The sequence below is a fragment of the Cryptomeria japonica genome, chromosome 6 (assembly GCF_030272615.1).
Source record: "Cryptomeria japonica chromosome 6, Sugi_1.0, whole genome shotgun sequence".
Lineage (NCBI taxonomy): Eukaryota > Viridiplantae > Streptophyta > Pinopsida > Cupressales > Cupressaceae > Cryptomeria > Cryptomeria japonica.
Window position 1 is genome coordinate 402,494,986 of NC_081410.1, and position 26,516 is coordinate 402,521,501.

Sequence of the window (26,516 nt, forward strand, 5' to 3'; positions counted from 1 at the left end):
AGGTATTGACGTTGCCGTTAACAAATATCAAATATTTGATTCTATTCTTATAATACTTAAAGTTAAGAATACATTAGTTACCATGGATACGACCCACAATAAAATAAAGAATGAAAATTATGATCTCCTATGCACGCCTGGGTTTATTTCCTTCTATCCTTGTAAAAGTGTTGGCACAACTTGTTTTTGCATCTAATTCTTTATTGTCAATAATTTTGATCATCTTAATGCTTATAAATTTGTATGGGGTCCAACTCCTCTATTTTTGTTGAAAATAAAATCAACACAAAATATATTACTGGTTGGATTTTCTCTATGTTGGAATGACTTCCAAAATAAGTCCTCGCTATCTAATGGCATATAGATACTAATAATTCTGACGAATTAAGCCTGCCTGCAAGCAAATGGCAGGGACGGCTAGGTATTCTAAAAGATGAATTCACACAACCATCTTTCATGTTTGTTTGTGTCTCAAGTAAGCAGAACAAGTGTAGAGCACTATTGAACAAGTAGACCGAAAAGATAAAATACTAAACGAAATGATTAATTTGTAAGATCTATATAAAACAATTGAACTTAATTCAACATTTAACCAATCAACTTGGTATCCAAATTACTGTTCACAAACATCTAACAGCTTCCAGAAATGTGGCAGATCAAATTTGCCGTGTCCAAGCACACACACGAACCATTTAGAACAATAGCTTGCAATCCTATTACAATGCTTTGATAGATAACAATTCCCCTATATTACAACAATTAACTCGCTGGGCCAGGAATATCCAGAAACCCCTAAATTCTAAATTCTAATCATAAAATTCATACCTAAAATTCCTGTCTCAAAAATTTGTGAACAGAACCTACAAAGGCCATTAAAGATAAACTCCCTTGTAAAAAAATAAATAGACTCATCCTTGACAACACTTCTGAAGCTGCTAGCCTCTCCCAACCAATTGAGGTTTGGGCTCTTTAATCAAGAGATACAAATAACTTGGCTATTTAGAACAAAAAGATGACTTCACATGAAATCATATTCATTCACATCATCATAATGTCCAGCTAACGCATCATCATCTGGCCTGTCAACATGTAGCTGTTTTTTCTTTGAACCTGCGACCAAAAAAATAAATCATGATGAGGGCTAGCAAACATTGGTACGAGCATTATGTATGGCTGAGAATCTTAAAAAGTACATGGACAGGAACAGATGAAATTTACCAGTCTTCTTCTTTCCAGCCGCAGCTTCCTTTTCAGCTTTCAGTTTCTCATTTGCAATAACAGTAACTGATGATGCTACTTCTTTAGCATCCGCAGCTTTCAGGGAAGTCATAGCATGCCGCATGACAGCTTTCAGGAGAGTTATATAACAAAAACTTTTCTGAGACACCAGAATCTAGAATAAGATTATAATGGCAAAAACTAGGCATGGTAGGATGAACTGAAATATAGTCACTGGTTCATCACCACGCTTAACTCCAACACAGAAAATACTGTTTCAACTATATTCTAATTACTTAACAGTAAACATTAAATACCTCATATGGCCTCAATTTATGCCCAATAAGCTCTGCATATTCAAGAAAATCTTCTTCTGATTTGGGAATAAAGGTGTCCAATGACTTATCTCCAATGCTTTTACCAAATAACTCTGTTGTTGACTGGTAGTCAGCCTCCTCGACAAGTCTATTAATGTGAAGCATCACTAAAAGGTTATACTTACAGGAGTTACTGGATAACAACCCTTAATGAAGTTCTTGAGTGAAAAAAATAATGACAGTGCCCACCTTTGTTGACGAAGCTTCTCTGCCAATGGATCTGCAAGCTTTTCATCCTGCACTTTTGCAGCTTTCCCTTTCGTTGCAGTAGCTTTATTTTCATCCTGAACTTTCACACTTTTAACTTTGCTTTCAGTAGCCATCTTCTTTTCAGGTTTTGTTGCTGTAGGGGCTGAATCAGGCTTTACTACCTAAAAGTACAATATAATCAGATCCTCTATCAAAACCAAACAGCATAGCCTGCAAGAAACCTCAAGTACAAATACCAAAGACATAATAGTAAAATTCAGAATGCGGTCATGCAAACAAATGATAATATAATATGTTTCACGTTATGTTAAAGATAATATTGTTTTTTTCATTTCACATTGTATCCAGTCTGCATCAATAATTTTTGACTGTCCTTTTATGGATCTGTCTATTGTGACTGATGCTTTTGTATACTATGTTCTTTCTGCAGTTGAGAATTTAGAATATGTAAACAAGGGCACACCATCAATATTGTTAAAATTACTTTCAGTTCATAGCCTTTCCCCAATTACAATTTAAGCATACAGGCATCTATCATTAGCTACTTCTGTGACAGTAAGTACCCTTATAGATACCAATTTGACAGCTTATGTATCGGTATCTATCATAGTTTGAGGACTAAGCAAATGTTGGCATAGACTCGCAGAACTTGCAAGTCCTAAGGCTCTCGGGGTCGACTCACCAGCCGAGTCCTGGAGAGTCTCGCCAAGACCTGGCATGAGACTCGTGCAAGTCGTAGACTCGGACTTGCAAGTCTTAATGCAGAACTCTTGCGTCCAGATGGGAGATCCAGCAACTTTAAAATTGGGTCTTTTAATTTTTTTTCACTTCTTTTTGCATTTTCTTGTCCGAAACAGGTATGCTGCAACTCAACTTGTCCATTTCTTCATATCTTGGCTCAAACTCATCCTTCTATCGTTGGAATTTTCTCATATCTAACACCTTGTGCAGCTTATCATTGCTGCCCCTCAAACCCATTAGGGTCTCCACTCACAAACCCCCACTAGTTATTGAGTATGAATTATGAAATTTCAAAATATTAAGTGTTTAAAGAGCATATGACATGTGTAATGTTTGAATTATGACAAATTGATAGTCAAATTAGGCTTTTATGTTCTCTAAATGCATTAATTTCTTTTTTGTTTTTTGTAAAACTACGTGTTTTTTTTTGGCCGAGTTTTTTGCCAAGCCCAAGCCCGAGTCCTATTTTAGGCTGCCAAGTCTGTGCCCAGTCTGAGTCCTAAAACTTTGGTATCTATTATGATTAGTTTTAGAACCTTCCATTCATCATGGCATATGTTGCAACACACAAAGAAAATGAAACAATATCAAGTCAACTAGTGTCTTATGGATAGTTTCACAGATCTAAAGATACACCACCTTCATGAATCATACTCAAACAACTGGCACTTATCTGTTTGCTGTTGTAATGTCCCCTAATTGAGGATGCCCTAAATTTGCCCTAATTCCCAATTTCCAATTTACTAGGTGGGTTTAGAGTGCACCTTCACCTGATTGAAACCCTGCAAACAGATTAGTAATCATTTACAACAACAATAATTCCAATTAGCTAATTAAAATAATTGAACGCAATTAAATCCATGGCAGAATTATCAATTCAATCATAAAGCATTAAACATGTTTGGAAGGCTCAACCACAAGAGAGCATGGGAGAGAGTGACTTCGATGGGGTGTCTCGGATCCTCTACCCTAGGCCCATGAGTGGATATACCATCCCTCTTGGCCTCATGTGGCCTATGCCATCCATATGAGGTACACTACCCAGTGAGGTGTCCACTTTCCGTTATCCCCTCATCTTGCCGACCTTTTCCTTCTCTCTATGATTGATCTCCTTGTATTGAAGCACCATGATAGAAGAAAGATATTACAACAGGATGCCCCAAAAGCCATCTACTCTAGGCCCAAGGGCAGTACCCTTTGCACCCCCTTGGCCTCATGGAACCATCTAGTCCCCTCAAAGAGGTGGATACCATAGGAGTGCCCCATCATCGTACCTCTCTTGCAGGCCTACTTTCCTTCTACCATGCCTGGAAGTACTCAGAAAATAAGAAAGTTTAATGGCTACTGTGATAAAATCATAACAGCAATGTATTACTCAATCACTAGGGTGTAGAAGTGTATTCATTAATGCAGCATTCATTCTGGACTCATGCCAAACAGTATTAATCAATTAATCTGTTGTATATTCAATGCCTTATCCCCCCTTTATAAATTCCAATGTGAGATAGAGTCACACCTCTTCATCATATCTGCCCTTTGCAACGGTCACAATCTTTCATAGTTATCACTCTTTGAAAGAGTCACAACCTTTCATATTTATCACCCTTCGAAAGAGTCATAACCCTTCATCATTTCTGCCTTTTGAGAGAATCATTTCCTCATTTCCTTCCTATTCCTTCTTCCATTTATCTTTCCTTAATTCCTATGCTGCACTCTCATTTTTGGCATTCCTCCTTATCCTTTTCTCAAATGAATTCTCCCACCTTTTATATCTCATGTTTGAGGGAGTCATAACTCTTCATGGCATGCCTCTTGACCTTTCATTAAACTTAATTAGCTTGTAATTATATTATATTATAATTATTTATTTATTTACTATATTTTAATGTTATTATTATTATTTATTATTAAATCCTATTTCAGAAAAAGGACATTACAGCTGTTCCAATATTCTAATTGTTTTTCACAACTGCCTTTTGCTCAAGTTTTCCACATAGAATCACAAAAAAAAACTGTCATTTGCATCAGTAATCTTTTAATCTGCTTCAATGAACTGCACGTTCTGCTAATGCCATATCAATCTTGTTACAATATATTCTATGTTTCTACCACTTTCCCTTCTTTGGTCAATTCTCCAAGTGAGAACCAATTCTGGTTGCAAGAACCGAAGAAGCATCCTAGTATTCACTTTCATCTCTGCCTGGTAACATAAATGGAGCCAGTCCCTGTCCCAGAATTTCATTCATCCTGCCATCACTAAATATGAGAACAACTGCAACACCTTTGTTCCTTCATATTTTAGAAAGAAACCTCTCCCCCTCGTCAAGTTTCATTTTCTATCATGCTGAAAATAGCTAAGGCATTGTTCCTGATAAGTAAGCTGTTCTCCAATCTTCGAGTGCAGATAGGTATTTCATTTGAATGATTTTAACCTAAGTTACCAGTCCTGATACTAGTTCATGTTTGGTTTGCAGGTTCATTAAAAAAAATAATTGAGGGTTGGATTCCTTTTGGGTTCATCCATACAAAAACATATAAAATTAAATATATAAGGCTTTTCTTTAATACATCATAAATAGATATATCTATATCCATTAATATAAATATAAGTAAATATATATAATAGTAATATGATTGTGTGTCTGTGTCTCTGTGTGTGTGTGTGTATAACTCTTATATTATATAACTTATATTACTATTCACAGTATTCATATTGCTATTAATATATTGAAAAATAAATTAAAATATATTAATGATTATATATTTTAAATCGAATGTAACTTTATTTGAGCTAAGTCACTGCTCATTTGGTATATAGAATGAGTATCTAATTCCAAATCTCGAATCATGCCAATCAATAGGTCAAGACCATAGACCGAAACCTGAAATATTTGAGCTAAGTCACTGCTCATTTGGCATATAGAAATGAGTATCAAATTCCAAATCCTTAATCATGGCAATCGATAGGTCGAGCCCATAGACAAACACCTGAAAAAGCTGAGACCAGAAGAGTTCACGCAAACAGGAACAGGCTACCTCTGAAAGAGTCTGGGATCAATGCCATAGGTCAAGTGTGTAAAGTGTATACAAACAGCTCCACCATTTTTTTAAGGTTTTTAAGCTAGACACAACTAAAGTACGTGATAAGATGAATTGAGTTACTCTGTAAAGGAAAAGTTTGTTTTCCAAAAGAATATTGCTACACCAAGCTTCTCGGTTTTGGTTAACGAGGTACCTGCAGGTTCCTTCCCAGCTATCAGAGGCCTTAAATAAGGGGATACAATATCCCTGTATTGCTTTGTCTTAAGTTTTGACAAAGAGGATCCAATATTTATTTATATCCTAGCAAAAGCACCTAGGAGAGCAATCAAAGAAGAGATGCAGCCTTAGAAGATAAATGATAACCAAATTTCTAGCATTGGTAAAGTTGGAACACCTACAGTTTGTGCAAAATATAATGCTAATGGAGTAGCAACCCAAGATGAGGCAAGACAATTATTTAGAAATATAAGAATGTTTTGCAAGTCAAAAAAATAAAGTTGAATAATATAAGACAAAATTACTCAACATCCCAGACAACATGAAGCAAAAAATACAGGAAATTTTTGGATTAAGATTGAATTACCTAGCTCACACTTAGGTATGTCATTAGTTGATGGGAAAACCTCTGTTGAAACATGGAAACCTGTAATAGATATAATACAAAATAAGTTGTTGGAAAGGGAAGTGGTTAATGATGGCTGGAAGAATTCGTGTCAATTATTAGCAACCTAAGTTTCTGGCTAAAGTTAGCACAGTGATTGAGTGGCAATAGTTCATGTAAGGTGGGATCAAATATGCCTCCTTTTAAGGCCATGGGCAAATATAAAACAATAAATAGAGCTCTAGGCACTAAGCTGTTATGGCAAGGTTGTGAAAAGCAGGCCATATTATGGAGCAAACATTAATATCAAAGTTATTGGAGTTGAACTCAAAGGATGGAGCTCAACTTTTTATGCGAGAAACCCCACCATGGCAATTGGCATTATGGAATTTCATAATAGGATGCAAGTTCTCACTGATATCATAACTTCTTTAATGGATGGTTGATGATGGAAACCAAATTCACTTTTGGAAAGATGTAAAGATTCAGCAGATCTCCAAGAAAAAGAAGCCTACAGAACTTAAGGGTTATACTAAGAAGAACTAAAGTGTGAAGGTTAAAGACTATATATCAGCAGAGGTATGAATGGCTCTGCCCACTCACAAAAAGGGAAAAAGGTTAAGAATTTAGACCTCCTCTAGTTCCATTTGAGGAATAAGCAAGACATATTCACTTTGGACAGATGGCAAAGTGAGACGGTCTCGGTCAAAATGGCAAACAAGCAGGTACCATTGGAAACAGAAAGGCGTGAGAAACACTTCCTTTATAGAGGGATATGATTCCCAAAGTGGTTCCAAAGGCAAATTCATTTTTATGAATTGCAGTTCAATAATGAGCATTGACTTTTAACAAATTAATGAGACGTGAATTGAATGAGACCTCAATTTATGCCAAATTAAAAGGATGCTCAATCCATGCACCATGCAAGGAAAGTGTGTAATCTAATGTCATATTTTTTGCATTGCCTCTTTGCTCAAGAAATCTGAATCTTTCTAACTTATAAAGGGAGTTCAGTTTGGGTTACACATAACTACTCTGTCAAGCATCTAAAATTAATATGAATAGACAATAATAATCCTATTGAAAAATATTCCTTGCAATCATTGTTAGCAATCTATGAAATGATAAAAACTGAAGGATGTGGGGGGAGCATGCCCAGACCGCCATCAGATATGGGGGAGAGTAGAAGCGGTAGAGTGAGAACTGGTTTTAGCTCAACCCATGGGGAGATGGAAAATTGATCCAATGGAATAAGAGTTGTGAAAAAGGTGGAATATGATCAAATAAGAAAGAAGTTGAAGGTACTTGATAATGGGATGAACTTCAATACAAAAAAGAGGAGTATAAAAAGGAATTTGACAGTGCTGTAAAGGAAGCCTTGGGCTGGCTGAGGGAGGATATCTTTTTCAGGATATTCAAAGTCAACCATTTTCAACTATAACAGTGGAGTTTTGACTAGATATGAATTATCAAGTAGAAGCACTTGATGAAGGGACAGTTCAGAAACGATGGAAAAAATTGTCAATAAGTCACTCCATAATCATTATTACTGGAATGAACACAGCTAAAATGTGGTATCTCAGAGATCAAAAGATATTAAAGAGGAAGCAGATTGGTTGATAACATTTCAGGAAGAGGAATGCGCCCATCCTCACAAGCATTCTAACATTCTGATCAGCATCCACACCTGATCATCGTGCAAATTCTCCCCTTCTTATGGTATCTGGCGGCTGCCCCTTCTTCCTTCCTGTATGGGAGACAAAAAAGGTAAAAAGATGAATTAAATAAGGAAAGGAGCAACACGGGATAATAGAAAATGGGACAAAAATAAAATGATTGTCATCTGGCTGTCTTTTCAGTGTAGGCAGTGCCCATAAGGATTACTAGAGCAATCATACCTATAGGTTCTCTTAAAGTACATTCAATCATTATTATCCCCTGGATGATCAACATTCTACAACATACAAGGAATGAAACAATGAAGAAAGCATCTTATGTCTGGTAAAAGCATCTCCAGCCTAGCTGAAATGGCATTGTCGTCAAATAGAGAGATGCTCGAAAAGTAGGAAAAGATGTCAGTGGTAAAAAAGCTCTTTGACATAAATTCATCTGATCAGCACAAGAAGAAGATAGTGCAAACACAGGCACAATGACTATTTGCAGAGAGACTCTTGTGACAATGTGAAGGCATACAACAAATGGTGGGGAGTGTAAGGAAGATGTCCCATGCAAAATCCAGGAGCTACTTACAGTATGGCCATCCCCTCACCAAAACCTGCAAATGCCAGCCCAATTTACATCTCCACCATGTCAGACACCCTGATGAGAAGCTTGTTACTTCAACAAAGTTCCCATCATAAAGTATACTTTAGACAGCCTATGGCCAACCTAACTTGCAAATCAGAATCAGGTACTAGAACAAGTGTACAGTACACCTGTACACAGGAAGAAAAATAATTGGGGGCTGGCTGGTTATGTCCTGGGTTCATCCATACAAAAATACATATAAAAATTATAAATATATACATATTTGCAGTCTAAAGCGGAAATTAAGTTCAGATTCACCATAAATATTACAAATTTTGAACACAAATATATTAATTCAATATCAGTTTGTTATACTTGAAATCGTGATTGATATTTGTTTATATACAAAAGAAATTGTTTAATATTTTTTTTTTTTTTATTTGCAATCAAAGTTTATCTGATTACCATCTGGAAAACCAGTTTCTGGAGACACACGAATTCAGTTTCATTTCGACCAGCTTCACATTCTTCTTATTCAAGAAACACAACTAGTTATTTATGATGCCTAAAAGCTTGAACAACAACATGTAATGCTTAATATCCTAGTTTTATAGTTTTGAAAAGTGATCGATTACAGTCAATCGAGCACTCAAAACAGCATAAAATATTACAATGGAAAAAAACCTGTTTGTGGAGGCTTGTTCAAGCAGAGAGGCTGGATTGAGCTTAGTATTTCAGCCAAGCCCCAAGCAGCATACGGCATATTTTACAGTGAGACATTCAAGCAGCAGAGGTGTTTGATTCAGTTTGTCACAATGTCATTTGTATTCACATCTCTTTCCTTCTTGCGGTGCATAATACTCACAAAACTCGTGAAATGTTGTTGTTTGAGGTTTTTATATAGTCAATAAATCAAAAATAACCATTGAAATTCATGCCTGTCTCTGCAGCATATATGTGTTGGAATTGCCACATCACAGTGCAGATTACCTAAGTTCGTGTGTTGTCAACTAAAAACTTTTCTGGTGTAAAAAATTTGAATCCAATTTGGGGACATTTCAAACTCACAAACACACTGGTTTCCTACAAATTGAGCAACACAGTGGCCAACAATGCAGACTTCCATGCAGAGTACGATTTTACTGCCTACAGGTTAATGAGAAATGATGTTGGTGGGTTCGACTACACCAGTACAGGTCCACAACACCGCATGCCAATTATTGAGATTGCAAATCGTTTCTTTGAGAATTCTTCTAGAAGTATGGCTGCATAAATCAGAAGTGGATTTTCAAATGCATCCCATGTCTGATATGAAATAAATTCAGTTTCCTTGGGCAAGGAGAATGGCAAACTTGATGAATCATTTAATTGGTAGGAATATACTCAGATAACCATTGATGCTTTTCATCCAAAAGAGTGCAGATGAGAAATTTTCAGAGCTTTGTAATCTTTGTCAAGAACAGCAGGAGTTTGTGTATGAATATAGTATGAAGTTCCAACGATTATGCATGCAAGTACAAGGCATGTCCACCTCACAACAAGCTCCCTTGCTTGTTTATGGACAATAGGTGGAGCTGAAAGGCAGTGTTACTTAGACCTCATGACCTTGAAGAAGCCATCTCATAAGCAAGAACTAATGAAAAAAAAATTAAAAGATTGACCAAATGGAAGCTTCCCCTTGCCACCCAACCAAGACAGCATAATTCTCTCAAAGAAGTCACCCTAATTGAAGTTAAACATACTACCAATAGTATCATTAATCCAAATAAGGCTGCTCAAAAAGACCTGTGCAAACAAGGACATTACTAATGTAAAGAGCCATGGTCTTGTCACATAAACGTCAATTAAAGGTCAAACTCGGTTAATAAAGGTGGCTGGTGTCTCCCACTCTCCACAGATGAGGAAGAATCAGTGGGCCATGATATGCCCTTTTTAAAAGATGTATCTGAAAGGCACATACTTGAGAAGCCCACAATATCATTACCAGCCATTAGAGCCACATCCATTTACTCTACATCAGAAGTGGAGGGCTTAATCAAAGGAATAAGTCTTAGTTCTGATTGACTCAGGAAGTACTCATAAATCCTATATCATGTCCTGGTTTTATCGAGTACAGTGCTTCCTTTAACATTATTATTTTTTATGGCTCCCACCTTCAACGTAATTTCTGTGAAATCTGATTTTGATACTGTGTCATCAGGTGGTGCTGACGTAATTTTAGGGATCGAATGGTTAAGAACTTAAGACTATTTGGTCCAAAACAACACCAAATTCACTGGTTCAGATATTTAAAAAGTAAGTTGATTCTGGTTCATAGAATGAAGAAAGAGATGAAAATGCCCCTGATTATGTGGTTCAATGAAGGCCTTAAATTTGGGGACAGCAAGGGTATGGCAGCGGTGGGGGGAGGTGGAGGGTTGCTGATATACAAATTGAGGTGAATTGAAATCTTTCAAGGCAAAATCTGCAATATAACATCTCTACAAGTGCTCCATGAAAGGCAAACTAGTTTTCAAAAAGTTAAAGGTTGCAATCAGTATATAATGGCATATGCCATATAGCAAGTGACTCAGCTGAGGTAGCAAAGGCGGTGGTGTTGTGCAGGGACATTTCCCCCAAGCCTCAGAAACATCCCCTTACAGGGGACGCAAGGCTTTTTTGGGGGAGGAGGGCGGCTGCAGGCTGTGGGGGGAACACATCGCCATGGAACAATGGCCCTTGATCCCCCCCATTACTCCATTAGGAAACTGTTGAACTATGAATCCAGCACTGTCAGGATATGTATCTCAACCTTGCTCCTAATGTTAATATTAGGAAAGAACAATTTTCGGGTATAAAATGAAAAAACTCATTTTTTGGGCTATAGGCTTAGTTTCTAGCCAAAATAAAAATTCCCAGTTGCTCGTCACAACCTTCAAAGGTGCTTGTTGCGTAGATCTCTTTGAGTAGTTCAATTATTTAAAAAACAGGCTTAATCAGCCACTAATTTCCATTTCATGTTTCAGGCCACAAAAACAACACTTGGCAACAAGTTCAATAAATTAGGATTACATGGAGTTTTATGCCTTCCACCTGCAGGCTCAGAAGCTTGTCCACCACCAGAGATAGTATTCACAATCACATTTCTTTAATGGATACAACAAAGACTTCTTCCTATTTTTATTTTGGAAGTTTCTAGAACCAATGCCAATGGTTTGTTAAAAGCAGCAACACAAGGATTTTTAGAAATAATAGGCATGAGATTTCTAATAGTATTGGTCAAAACATTAGCATAGTATTCACAATCATATTTCTTTAATGGATACAACAAAGACTTCTTCCTATTTTTCTTTTGGAAGTTTCTAGAACCAATGTCAATAGTTTGTTAAAAGCAGCAACACACAGATTTTTAGAAATAATAGGCTTGAGATTTCCAATAGTATTGGTCAAAACATTAGCATAGTATTCAGGGCAGCAGCTACTGCAACTTCAACCTAGGTCACAGGGACGATTTTTGCAAAAGTGTTTGCACTCTTTTTATTGATGTTGTGCACCTCCATTGTGTTTCTCCATCAAAATGTTTTATTGTTTGACGAGGAAAAGAGACAATAATCTGTGCTTATGAAATACTCATAATTCACCCAAGCTTAAGTGCCCCTAATTTAAACATAATATGACATATCAACTAAAAAAAACAAAAAAGAAACTGAACCAAGCACATGAGTTTCTCCCACACTCTTATTTCATCTTACTGCTTCCTAGTTTTAACAGTTCTGACTAGCCATTGTAACTTTCTGGACTTCTAAGTCATCCTGACATACTTTGGTTCACATTTGTGAACAATCCATATAGTTTCTTTCAATTTTCTTTCTTCTTTGAAATCCGATGGCTTGTGCAGAATCCTAATCTAGCAGAAGTAAGATGATCAAAATAACTTTTGTCAGGTTTTCAACTTCAGAAGATCAAGAAATCTCATTCAGACCAGACAAAACACACTAACAAACTAGCTTCTTTCCTAAAATATATATTGATTTATCAGATAATAATATTGATGCATATCATTTAAAATTTAATATTGCAACAAAAAACTGAATAGCTTTAAATATAGAGAATCAATTATATCTTACTGGAGCAGGATTGTCTTCATCCTCCCAAGACTCCTTCACTTCTTCTTCTTCTTCTTCTTCATCGTCCCACACGCTTTTCGGCTTCTCCTTAGCAACTACTGGAGCAGCTGGCACAAAATCATCAGACTCTGCACATCATTTACAAACAATTGTTAATTCAAATTTAACATCCTATTACAAACTACAATGACAATCTAGAACATTACAAAGACTCCTTCCATTGAATTCATGAATGTATGGAAATTAATTATAATTACTGGAAACAGGAACCTTAAGTTTCAACTGATTGGGGGTCTTCTCACCATACAAATAAAATTAGCACTCTAGAATCTAGAATATAAGTATGGGATAATTTACCAACAATATGTATACCACAAACATGGTCACCGCTCACAATGTTGGCATTGCTCAATTTCAATCATTACTCCACCCTATGATTTTTACCATTTGTTTTGAAGAAAAAGCCATGAAAGTCTTCAATTAATAAACTGAAGCAAAACTAATGCCCTCATCTGCAATTGACTAGCATGCATTCCTATCCTTAACTCGACTATACATGCTTGACCAGAATTGAGTGAAGTAATCTAACAAATATACAGTCAGACCTACCCATCTTGGCTACCTTAGAAAATACAAGGAATTGAAGTTATAGAAGGCTGCTGCCGGTTCGAAATATGTCAAGTCTGACAGGGTACATAAATCTTATATACAACTTTTTACCTCCTGAGAACAGTATTTTTCTTTCTAGTTACTTTTTCAGGTATCATACTATTTCTATTAAAACTGAGATGCATACACTAAATATTTTGGAAATATGCTTATTTTCAATTAGGAAAACTTAATCAATCATAATAAGCTTGGTTCTAGTTCTCACGCACATGTAGCCAGAGGCAAAAACTCTCAACGAAAACAATAGAAATCACCAAAAGTGAATATCCAACCTAATAACTCAAAGCAGTCAAATAAGAGGATTTGCAATTATTGTGGCAATCCCAGTTACAATGAAAAGATGAGAAGCACTGTTTCAAAGAGACACAACCTCAGTCAGCAAACAAGAACAATGGGAAGACCAATCACTCTAATACTTTCTCTACTACCTTTGTTGTTTTTGGCCAGCCAAGATGTCAAAAAGAATGTGTTCTAGAGTCTGATGCATCACACCATGAGAAATAACAATTCAATATTTTTTTAAATCTTCGTAGTAGAAACGATTGTGTAGAAAAATCTATGTGGAAAATAATAATACACAAGATGTAACGGGAGCCAGAGATTTTGAGGTACAAATTTAGAAAATAAACAAATTTTTAAGGCTCCTTACTCTTCAACATGCTGACAAGGATAGACATTATGAGATGAGAGGAGTTGTCATCCTGATTATAAAGATCTCCAATTGATGGCCGAGTTGGGCATGGCCAAGGGTTTGCCCAAAAAATTTCCTAAGCATTGTGTTTGTGAAGGTTTTCCACTTGTTAAGCACAATAGGAGAAGTTTAATGGGGAGAACCCTGTTTCAGTTACAAACTCCCTTTTATTGATATTTTTCCAAATGCATTTGGGTTGATTTCTTGAAGTCTAATACCAAGTGCTTGCAAAGTTTGAAAATTTAAAGCTTTTGTTGAAAAGTGAAGTTCATTAATAGTGCTTTTACTAACTTCGGTAGGCAAGCTCTCGAAGTCTAATACCAAGTGCTTGAAAATTTTGAAAATTTAAAGCTTTGGTTGAAACTCTCCACACAAATAATGGAATGAAATTTGTTGACAATGCTTTTACTAACTTCACTATGCAAGCTGGAATTCAAATGTGAATTAATTTTTCCTCATTTAAGTCAATTAAATGGCTAGGCTTAGCAAACCAATCAAACCATTAAGAAATTGCTAAACATATGCTCCATGCCAAGAATTCTAGGTTGAGGTATTCAGTTAGGAAATACACATTTTAAACAGAATGCTTATGCACATAGGCTATTTGATACGTTAATCTTGAAGAAGCTTAGAGTCGGCAACAGCCTACACTTCCACATTTCAGAATTCAGTTTGATGCATTGGTTCATATTCCACATGGCCTAAAAGTAAACAGCTAGCATACTGTTTGTTATTGGGGTGTTAATTTGTTATTTGAGGTGTTATGACACCCCAAATAACAAACAATATGCTCACTGTTTAATCTTTAACTTCCAAATGACAGGCAGAAGAAGTTAGCAGCCAAAAGCAACAAACGATTTTTTTAGTACGAAGAAAGGAGTTGAAAGCATATCATTTCAATAATCCAAAATTACAAAAAAATCATTAATCACCAATCACCTTCAAATTTTATTACACTCTTCTCACTCTCTGCCAACTGAAACATTATTTCATCTTCCTTGTGGTACTTGTGATGTATCAGATTCAGATTAAGAGACAAAGCCTACTCCTACCCATGTTAATTTTACACCCTAATATTCTTTTACTTAATGTGAAGTTCATCTTCCATTAACGGACACACTGAACCTTTCAAGGTGTTAATTCTGAAGTTGGTGATGTAGTTGATTCCAGGAATACATGGTAACCAATGCTTACTAATTTCACACTCATGGCACGAAATATGGACAGTTGCAATACCCAAACATATGAGCAAGCAAAAGGTAAGCCCAAATGGGAGAATGCAGAATGAATACAATTCCTCATTGAAGAATCAATGTTGGGAGATAGTCATCCACCAAGAAAGAATATTGTAGCTTGCAAATGCATCCGTAAGACAAGTTCACATATGATGGTGCAGTCAAGAAACACAAAGCTCAGCTTGTTGCAAAAGGATTCTCTCAGCAAAAGGGTATTGATTACAATGAAACCTTTGCTCCAATTTCTAAGCTTGATACTTTTGCATTGTTATTTGTAGTTTCCCTGCATTTATATGGGGATTGCATCATGTGGGTGTTACGAGTACTTTTCTTCATGACAATTTAAATGAAATATATATGCTACAAACACTGGTTTTTTTCATTCTCCCACCGAGACATATCCCAGGTGATGCATGACATTCAGAGATTTGAAAAATTGTGGTCATTTCAACAACCCACTATTCTTAGGAGTGACAATCAAGGTGCTATTTGGCCAGCTAAGAACGTAATTTTCTGTGCACAGACCTAACATAGAGATCTGTCACAATTACAATTAAAATTTTAAAATTGGTTCATGGTCAAAGAGTTCCCCTTAAATATTGCAGGCAGAGTACCAAGTTGCCAGCAATTTTACAAAGCCTTGACAAAAGAAAAATTCCTTGTCTCAAGGCATGCTCCAGCTAAATGCAGTTGTCATTGGGGAGGCAATGCCACCTCAATGTGTCAGTTAGTTCCTTTTTTGCTTTTCACTATATATTGTTTAAACTTCAAGTGGCTATTATAGTTTTTACTAAGTGTACCTAATTTGTGTAGAGAAGATTTTCTTCTTTCACTTCATATGAGAAATCTTCCACATGTTTTCATATCCTTGTACCTGCAATCTGCCACTTGTGCTTTGCACTCTTTAGCAAATTTTCTACTTCTAACTTGCATGCTTTTTGGAACATTCCACCTACAATTTGTATGCTTATTGAATCTGCCATTTGTACTTGTATATGTCCTATGTGCAATTCTATATAATGAAATCTCTTGCTCTCATTGTTATCATCTTGGATTCCATGTCATGCAAATACAGTCTCACGGATGATCTGTATTTAGCTACAACTCTTATCCACCTAGTCTTGCATGTCCTACTTATATCTTTGCTATTTTGTTAAAAGAATTTTCATTCTATAAGAGTATATTTAATCTCTACATACTTAAACAACCTCACGAGTCAAGACTGTTCTGATTTCTGGCAGTAATGTCCAATGATACAGAATTGCTCAGATACAAAGGATCTTGAGATATAATGGATTCTACAGATACAATCACAAAGGATACAAGACATAAACATAGTGTCTCTTATGTGTGCATGATTGCTGTTTTGCATTGCTTTGCATTTGCCTGTAAAAATGTTTTTGTTTGCCTGCCTAATTTTCCCTATAAATGGAAGTGTAACATCTTACGTTTATAAGATTATGATCGGATACAATATCTTAGTTTTAGAATTTAGTCATGAAAGTCCAAAAAACATTTAAAGAGAAATGAATGAGAACACCGATACAATTTCTGAAAATGGGATCAGATGAGAATAAAGGGGATTGTCATTTGACAACAAAACAATATAAAAGCACTACAAACAAATTGTTTCTGTTAATCTATTATCCCAATCCATGATCCCTGGTCTTGTTTTATTATTGATTGAGTAATAAGCAAATTATTTATACATTCATTGACCTAGCTGACTAATTGTGACAGGGTGTCACCACAGAAAAGGCTCAAGTACAAACCCAGCAGACTCAAAACACCAAAGTACTTTAAAAGGTAGGAGTTTGTGTGAAGACCTGAACTAAAACATACAAGATAACAAACCCCAAAAAGTACAACAGCAAATAATACTTTTTGTTTTTTAAATAATTCTCGTAATTTTATGCTAACATACATTCAGAGTGAAGTCTATAAATCTATCATACAACTTGTCAGATACTCACAACTTACAAACTCTATACCAACTGATATCTGCTGCTTTTGAGGGTTTCCATCCCCGAGATGATAGGTCCATGCCTGAAGGGTTTCATCTCTAATGCGCCCAGCTGCTGGAGCAAAACCACAAACACTAAAAGGAGAGTTGAATGTTTGTTAATTTTATGGTGTCTTTCTCTTGTGTTTCATGCTCTGTTTTATAGACCCAACTCTCAGAAATTTTCAGTCATGGTTAGTAAGTTCACACTTAACTAAGCAGTCCTTTCCTCAATTTCAGCACATAACTAAGCAGTTCTCCTCAATGGATGGTAGCATGTAAACTGTCAACTATCAAAGCCACTGCTCAATCAAACCAAAAACCATACAGTTAACTAAGCACCTTATCCTAGTCCACTGTAGACCTAACAATCTGACCACATGCCCATCTTATCTCAGTCCTAATTATCTAACAGAAACTATAAACACACCCATCTATGCTACTTATATGCTGACAAACTACTCTATCAAAATGGGGACATTACAAATCTACCCTTCCCAAAATTGATTGCCCAAAACAATGCAGTCCTGAATAGTCCTGTATATCTGGTCTATCCCAATACATCCTCCGCATGCAGATGCCTTCAATGGAACAAGATCCCAAACCATTACACGAGAAGAATTATTTCGGCCTTGAGAGAACGGAGCTCTGCACAATTTTACACAAACCCATCACTTTTTCACAACCACTGGAATGCTCCACCAGAATGCTTCCCATGATGACAAAAGCTTCGACACTTAAATCCACAATCAAGTGCAGTATTGCATGGTAGTTTACACAAAGAAATATTGAATGAGTCAACTTCTCAGCAATCTACTATAATTGGCGGATCATTAGGATGAGTCGATAATGTAAATATATCAATTACCAATACATTCTTGCTCCATTAAGTGATAAAAAAAAATCTTCCAATCATATAATGTGGCTAATATGACATCATTTCCACATTAATATAGTTCATCACATACTTTAGAAAGAGAAAACATGATCCCTAATGCTCTATCAAATGCCCATGTTCAAGCTCGGCAATTTGCTCCTCTATTGATTACTGCTGTCCTGATTCTGCTCCTAAACAAGTTGTAAGAGTGCTGCTACTATAGTCTGCATTTTCATCCACCAATTTTTCTGACTCATGTTCAATGATCAGCTCTTCTATGGCTTCTTGAAGCTCTGATCCAATTTTTCTTTTTCTGCAAAAAAATAGGCCTAACAAGTTTAGGGATGGAAGTTGAACTTTCTCCTGTTTGTGACATTCTATCCTAAACTTGATTTTGCATGCTACAAAGAAGCTGAAACCCTCATCCCAATAGCTAAATCATTCTACCTTGGTGCCTTGTAATGCCTAATAGCACCTGTCTTTTTGTCTTGAAGAACATCTGCTCTTTCCTCTTTTGTCATGGGCCTTCGACTTCTTTCCATTTCCCATAACCTGGCAAGATGTTAGCACTGATATCACGGTAAAGACCCAAACTAGAAACACACAAAATAACAAAACCAAAAACACTACAGAAAATAATGCTTTTTTTTATAATATTTCTAATAATTTTCGGCCAGCAACATGCATTCTAAGGGAAGTCTACCAATCTACTACAACTTGTTGGGTACTCTCAACGTATAAATTCTATAATATCTCCACAGTGCCCACCTGCAGTAGCAATGTCTCAGAAACTGATAAGAGTTGAATATCTGTTAATTTTCCAAAGGTGTCTTCTCTTCTTCTTTATTCTCTGTTTTACATACCCAACTCTCAGCAATACTAAGTCATGGGAAGTCAGTCCACACTAAATGAACAGTCCTTTCCTTAATTTCAGAGCTTAATTCAGCAGTCCTTTCCTTGATTTCAGTGTTTAATTGAGTGGTTCTCCAGGCTTCTCCTCAAATGATGGTAATGTCTAAATTGTAAACTTTCAAAGCTACTCTTCAATCAAAGCAGAAACCAAACCATTAATGGAATACCTTATCCCAGTCCACTGCAAACCTAACAATGAGACCACATGCCCATCTTATTTCAGTTCTAACTATCTAACAGAAACTAAAAACACACCCACCTATGCTACTTCTATTCTGACAGACCACTCTGTAAAAATGTGAACATTACAGTTTGACTTCCAAACAATTGTTCAAACCTCAACTGAGGAAGTATAGCTCCCTTGGTATTCAAAAAGGAGCAATTACAAATCAAATAAAAGTAGCTACATAAAAAATACCAGCTAGGACTCGAACCTAGGACCTTCCACACACTGCTGGAGTGCTCTACCACTGAGCTACTGGCCCCTCTTCGACCAGTCCATCATCGGTCCGGGTGTGTCTTATTTCCAACACCATCACCCCCCTTTAAGCCACACCTCTCGCGTGCTTGGGGCTCCTAGCCTGGACCTGGCTCTGATACCATGTTGAGACATGGACGAGCTAGGACTCGAACCTAGGACCTTCCATATGCTGCTGGAGTGCTCTACCACTGAGCTACTGGCCCCTCTTGGACCAGTCCATCGTCGGTCCGGGTGTGGCTTATTTCCAACACCAACACCTTGGTATACAAAAAGGAGCAATTACAAATCAAATAAAAGTAGCTACATAAAAGATACCTCACATTGCACAAGAAGACAATACAGACCATGTCAAAAACTTAACTTCGGACAATCACAGAAAGTTGAAACATCAGTAACACACAAACCAAAGTCTTCCATATATTATAAACAAGATGTTATACAGATACTTGTTGACTACAATGGAAGACTAGATGCACAAAAAAAAATTCTACTAGACCATTTGCTTTTTCAATCTCGCTGAGTTTTTTATGGCAAATACTTGGAACTTTTCGTGATAGAAAAAATTCGAAGTATCAAGCTCATAAGATTGTAAAGATTTTCGCCTACGAGAATACCATAACAATTTAACAAACCTATATTTCATGCTCAGACAACAGATTTGATTAAATTTTAATATTTCATGAAATATATTCATCAAGTTTAACCAAAGTTCTTGAACCTTCCAAATACTATAACTATTTTTAAACAAGATATCTTTAGTGCACTTCACATGACAAAGACAAGTGTTGCTGTGTCATTGTCATGAGCTTGTTGAGAAGCTACATAACATTCAAATGGGGCAAACGAAAGGCCATAAACCTCTCAGATGAGATATACAGTCTCATAACTAGAAAAACTTACTCCTTTTCTGTAGCTAACTTGGCAGACCAATACTTAATAACTACAGGTTGAACTATATTTCATGTTGAGACAATAGATTTGATTGGCATATTAATCAATTTCCATGATCCATAAACTTGGGTGGATACTCCACATGCAAAGTCATCAAATTACAGATTTATCTTAGCTTTGGAAAAACATGATTGTAATTGTTAAGCATCTAATATACAAGGAATGGAACATAAAGAAAGCACAAAACACCATGAAAGAAGACATATTTACCTGGATAAACCTATTCCAGACGGAAAAACGAGCTAAAAAGGTGAACAAACACTCACTTCTGTAATTCAAATGGCTTTTACAAGTGATTTTATCCTCATGAACATACAAACATAGCTACTAAACAACTGAATTCAGCTCACACAATCCCTCAGACACTCACAGACCACTCCTCCACCTCTGCTCTTTGTCACAGTCCCAAATGCAAAGAAAGAACAGTTTTATCTCCGACTAAGGCCCTCAAAATTGCATTCAAGAAATAAGAATGATTCAGCCCACATCAACTTTAAAAAGATTTACAATGTATCTGGGAATCAACGAGACCAATAAAAACATGCCAAGAAGGAAAAACTAAAATACTGAAAACATCACCGGACACCATAAGCTCAGGTCAACATCACCTCTTTCAGCAGATGGGCAGTTTTACAGCCATCATGGCATGGCAACTTCAAAACCGCCGCCTGTGGGAACTGGCAATTTCACCACAAACAAAAGATGATCAAATTTGGAACGCTACCTCCAACAAAAGACCAGCATTCTGATGCCATAAAACAACTGGATTCTTTTATGGCTAACAACTCCTCCAAATGGAGGCTTTCCAAAAGAACCCCTCAACTGACGACACAAATGCAGCTCACCTTGCACCACAATACAAACATAAGCCAAAACTTAGTACACCTCTATCTCCAACAGTCCATGTGATGTAAAAATGTGTTACTTGAACATGATGTAATTTGTTCAATATTGGTTTTCTACGGAGGAAGAATTCCCATGCTGCCATGCACTTTCCCATTAAGGTGCAGGACCTCCTAAGGATGCTCCTCACCACAGTACGCACACAACATGAAAGATTTATCAACCTTGGAGTGTCCAACAGTTGTAAGCCCAGTTTCCAACAGTTGTAAGGCTTGGAGTGTCCAACAGTTGTAAGGCCAGTTTTATCAACCAAATCTTGGGCAATTAGGTTAGTTTGAGAACATTAATCAAATAATGCATCAGCCTTAACATCATTTGTATAAAGTTTGCTGTTAAATAATGCTTCTTTTGCCAACAAACCAACCTTTCTGATGATGCAAGAAATCTTCGAATCCATTTCCAAACTGGAGTTAATCACCCTGGATTCTTTAGACTTATCAGTTATCAACGAATATTAAGGTACTTTAACCCTTCTACGTTGTTTGTGAGGGTTCTTTTCCAAATGCAACTTACAACAAGAGGACTCTTCATGCCCACATTTACCATATTGGTCACAATGAAGCCCGGATTTCTTCTTATTACTAGTGAAATTGACCACCTTGTTCTTGTCCTTGGCTTTGGCTCCCTTATCCTGATTAGTTTTTATGACTTGTTTCACGTTTGAGTCCCGTAACATACTTCGCCCATCCGTATGAATCAAACATAATTTTCTCTGATGTTAAAAAATGCTTTCTTATGTTCCTGACAAGATGGCAGTGATAGACCGATTTGAAAAGAACCTCAATTAGACGTTCCTAAGAAATCACAGAGGCCCTTCCCAAATCCCGCGGCAAAGTTATCAGGTTCAGGTCCCATTTAAATAAATTAAACTACATAAAAAAAAGTAACATCCACCCTATCTTATCTGTTCAAAAATTTCTTAACTCCCCAACCAACCATAAATATAAATGGCCACGCAATAATTGTGCGGCGCGTTGTTCAATCCCACGTCCCGAGGAGAAGGGAAACTGCAACCCTAATTTCTCAAAAGATTATCTTTCATGCATGTTCAACAAATGATTTATGGGGATCGATCCCATGGCAACTACTGGGCAAATGAAAACGCCCATGAATAAAACGCACTTCGCTGGTATTTAACACAAATTTCTCGCTATGATGTAATTATTCAGACTATAAAAACCCTAAAACCATTAGAGAGCCCCGTGACTCGGCCTCCAGATCGCAATAGAAATACCAAGACGAGGAAGAAATATAAATCTGCAAACAAATAATAGAAAATAGACGAAACTCACCCCAGTCATCATCCATTGCTTAATATGTGAAAAAATCAGAAAGCTCGGAGAAATGAAAATGTCGGCCCTAAAGCTCGGCTTAAGAAAACAATGGCGGCAGCAGAGCAGAGAAGAAAGAGATTAAAATTTCTTCTATGGTTGCTGACTCCTCCTCTCCTGAATGCCCTCGAAATGACGGGTACGCAACTCTTTTAATTTCTATAACATCGGCTGTTCCCTGTGTTTTACCGTCTTTACACATCACAGCTGACACGTGGTTATTATTATTTTAGTCTCAATTAGTTCCTGTCCTGGAATTATTAATTGTTAGTATTAATTGTTTGATTAAGTGATTTTTTTTAGATTGCTATTATTATTATTATTCATTAAAAGGTCTTATTTTTAATTTATATATGACATTATAAATAACATTAAAATTTTTACATTATAATATATTTTGACATATTTTTAGTTCCTGTCGTAGGCAGGATGCTATTGCATTCACCTTGGTCATTTATTTTTTTTAACTGACCAATCAGATTTAAGAATTTTAAACAAGTCTATAGTTCATATTTATTTTTTATTTTATGTAATTACAAAAATATCATTTTTCTTTATTCTCATTGGACCATATTGAAAACAGTAGGTAGAAAATTCAATTTTCGAAACAAAAAAATACTCATTTTTGTACATTTAATAAATGATATGTCATTTCTTCTCTTGCAATTGTTGCCAAGTGGTCATCCGGGTACAAACCATTAATGACACAAAATTGCTTTTTTAATGACACGATACTACTTTTGAATTAAAAAACAAAATTAAAATACAAGATGTCCACAATCCCACGTCATCCCAACGCAGCACTCATTGAAGTTTGTACCGTTCACTTTTCCTTCATCGTGAAAAGTGTAATACCGTAGCATTGAGAGATAAAATATTAGTCTCTTACTAACTTGGTCAAACTGCAACATGGACTTTACATTTTCAACCCGTATAATATATATTGAATCTATATTAATGGTAGTAAAAAAATTGCCACGAGCATTCAATTTTTTTATTTTAAACTTTTCAAATTTTAGTGTTTTAAATGTTAATAATAAACTTTTCAAATTTTAGTGTTTTAAATGTTAATAATTATATGATAATATATAATTAAAGTTCTACATATTATATATCGATATTGTTTATATGTTTTATTAATAATTTAATCTTTTATTTATTTTAAGATTTATAAAATTATTTCTTTTAGATTTATTTAAATTATAATGTATAAATAACATATATATTTTTAAAAATATTTGCTATATATTATTCATAAAAAACTTATTTTTAAAGTAATTTTTTTTACTAATTATTATATCATATTTTATAATAAATATAACATATAATTTTATATGTTTAATTTTTTTTAATTTTTAAATGGCAAAATGTTTAAGATAGATATTTTATTTGTCAAAAGAGAGACGATAAGTTGATAGCATATTTTAAAAAAAATATTAACTTACATATTGAATGCTTTCTATTTTTTTAATTAGTGTATTATATCTTTTGAATTTTTTAATATGTATGATGTTTGGATTTTTTTTTATTATCATTTTAATATGTAATTTAAATTTTTTAATTATTAATTTAAAAAATAAAAATTATTTAATTTAATTATTTATTAAATTTATAAGTTAATTATTTATTAATATTTTTAGTCACTTTTATTAATATTTAGATTTTGATATATTTTGATTTGTATTTAGTTTATTCTATTTTAATTCTTAATTAAAATTTAATTTGAATTATTTTATTTATTTATTCATTTAATGAAATTATTATTTTTATAAATATTTGGATTTTGATATATTTTGATTTTGTATTTATTTTATTTGTTCTAATTTTAAATTTAATTTTAAAGTTTAAATTTAATTTTATTTTATTTCCCTACCTCCCCCTTCTCTATTTATATATCATTATCTCTACCTCCCTTTTATTCACTCCACCTCTCCTACTTTATATCTCTATCTCACTCCTCTCTCTCTCTCTTTCTATTCCTATATCTCTACCTTTATTTGTCTATCTTTGTCTATCTCTTTTTATATCCCTCTATATCTCTTTCTATATCACCCTCATCTTTGTCTACCTCTCACTATATTGACCTATCTCCCTTGCCCCCCATTCTCTCTCCCCATATCTACCTTTCTCTCCCTTAGAACCCTATCCCTCTCTATATATATCCCTTGTTTCTTTCCCCCTCTCCATTTGTATTTGTCTATCTCTACTTCTCTCTATTTGTTTATCCTTTTCTCTTTGTCTTCCTCCCCGCCATTCTATCTCGCATTTACCTATATCTCTCCCTTTCTCTATCTCTCTCCATATCTCCCTTCCTCACTCCCTTTGTATCCCATATACATCTCTCCATCTATTTATCTCCCTCTTCCTCTCTCACTCTATCTTCATATCTACCTCTATCTCCCTCTCTCCTCCTGAGTAACCTGCAACTTGCATGCCCCTGCTGTTGATCTGAATTCTGTAATCAAGTATGAGAGCTAAGATAAATCTTCTAGTCTAAATATGTGATCAATGACTACTTTATAGTTTATTGAATCGAGCCCCCAAATGTAAATCAAATATGCAGTATTGAGGGTGACAACAAATACTCCCAAATATTTGAATACCTTTATTTCTCCATCTATATGTACCTATCTCTTCTTCTTTCTCTCTATCCATTACTCTCATTCTTTTAATGGCAGGAACTTGACGCTTTGCGTCCTTGTTTAATTTATCTTCAACATGTATATTTAAGAGAAAATTATGAAGAAAAAAAAAACTTTAATATTTATATTTTCATAATAATATAAAATACAAATTAAAGTAACAATATACTAACTATAATTTAATAATATAAAAATGATAATATACTAATAATAATTTAATAATAATAGGTCAAAAAATTTGACTAACTTTGGAGTGGAACGAAACAGCGAAATGGCAGCTCTGGACAGTAGCAGGAGCGGCATTGGCGAACAAAATAGGATCACCAATTCGAGGTACTCTGGCTCCCAGTCCACGAAGGTTGGCTCTCGGAGCGATAAAGCGGATATTGCTTTCCCCATTAAGACTGGTCGAATCCAAGCGGTCCAAGAACCAGACAAAGCAGGGGTTACAAATAGGTTTCAAGGCTCCAAACATTCCAATCTGCGGTTAAACCATGGAAATCCCTACTCAAGTGGTTATTTGTGCCCTATTGACCCACACAAGTGGAAGGCGAATGGTTTCAGTTGGAATAACAATGGTTGGTTCCGCAAGGCTAACCATCATGTATCCGAGGGCCCTGGAAACTGGCATCCACCGCCTAAACCCAACACCTCCGATGCACCGCTCGAGAGAAATATCCCTCATACTGACTCTTTTTTTGCTCCTCGGACTGATCACGGTAATTTCCAAAAATGGAATGGGCGCTTCAGGCAAGGAAATTCTAAGGCGGATCAAGCAAGGTTTTGGAGATCTAACTACCGTCCGATTAATCGACCCCTCGACTGAATCAGGAAAGACGGCTAAACTTTCGGAGAGCAAGCTCCCTCTTTCAGTGGTCCCATTTTCATAATCCGGTAAGTAAAACCCCAAGACCCACTATCTTCCTAGATGAGAATAAAATTAATTTTGCTCGGTCAAATTTGCTTGAGTCTTGCCTTTTTATCAAGTGGGCTGGTGGAAAGCGGAGTAAGGACAGCTTTGAATATTGGTGTAGAGCGCAATGGGGAAATGATATTAATATCAATATTCTCCCGAATGATTTCTATATGATTGAATTTATGAACAATAAAGAGCAGTGACAAGCTAAAAATAGAGGTCCATATATCCTAGATGGCATTGAAGTTCACATCATCGATTGGCAGCCCAATTTCAATCCCCGAACATATGTCTTGTCGGATAGCAAGGTATGGATAAGACTGTATAATTGTCCCTCGAATTATTGGCACATTGATTTCATTAA

General features: G+C 35.6%; 1 protein-coding gene across 1 annotated transcript; it reads right to left on the reverse strand.

The window, feature by feature from the left end:
* Positions 1-540: 540 nt before the first annotated feature.
* On the reverse strand, positions 541-22,815 carry LOC131065834 (uncharacterized). The gene is made up of 6 exons (XM_058000470.2): positions 22,556-22,815; positions 12,543-12,670; positions 1,785-1,966; positions 1,536-1,683; positions 1,219-1,378; positions 541-1,110 (listed from the first exon to the last, which is right to left on the reverse strand). The coding sequence occupies exons 1-6, from the start codon at positions 22,569-22,571 to the stop codon at positions 1,019-1,021; spliced, it is 726 nt and encodes a 241-aa protein (XP_057856453.2). The 5' UTR covers positions 22,572-22,815; the 3' UTR covers positions 541-1,018.
* Positions 22,816-26,516: the final 3,701 nt, after the last annotated feature.

What these genes read in the sequence shown, in the direction of transcription:
- LOC131065834 (XM_058000470.2), bottom strand. An exon ending in ATGAAGACAATCCTGCTCCA is followed by an intron (nt 1,967 to 12,542) that starts GTAAGATATAAT and finishes TTGTACTTTTAG; the next exon opens with GTAGTAAAGCCTGATTCAGC. An exon ending in GGCTGGAAAGAAGAAGACTG is followed by an intron (nt 1,111 to 1,218) that starts GTAAATTTCATC and finishes TTTTGGTCGCAG; the next exon opens with GTTCAAAGAAAAAACAGCTA.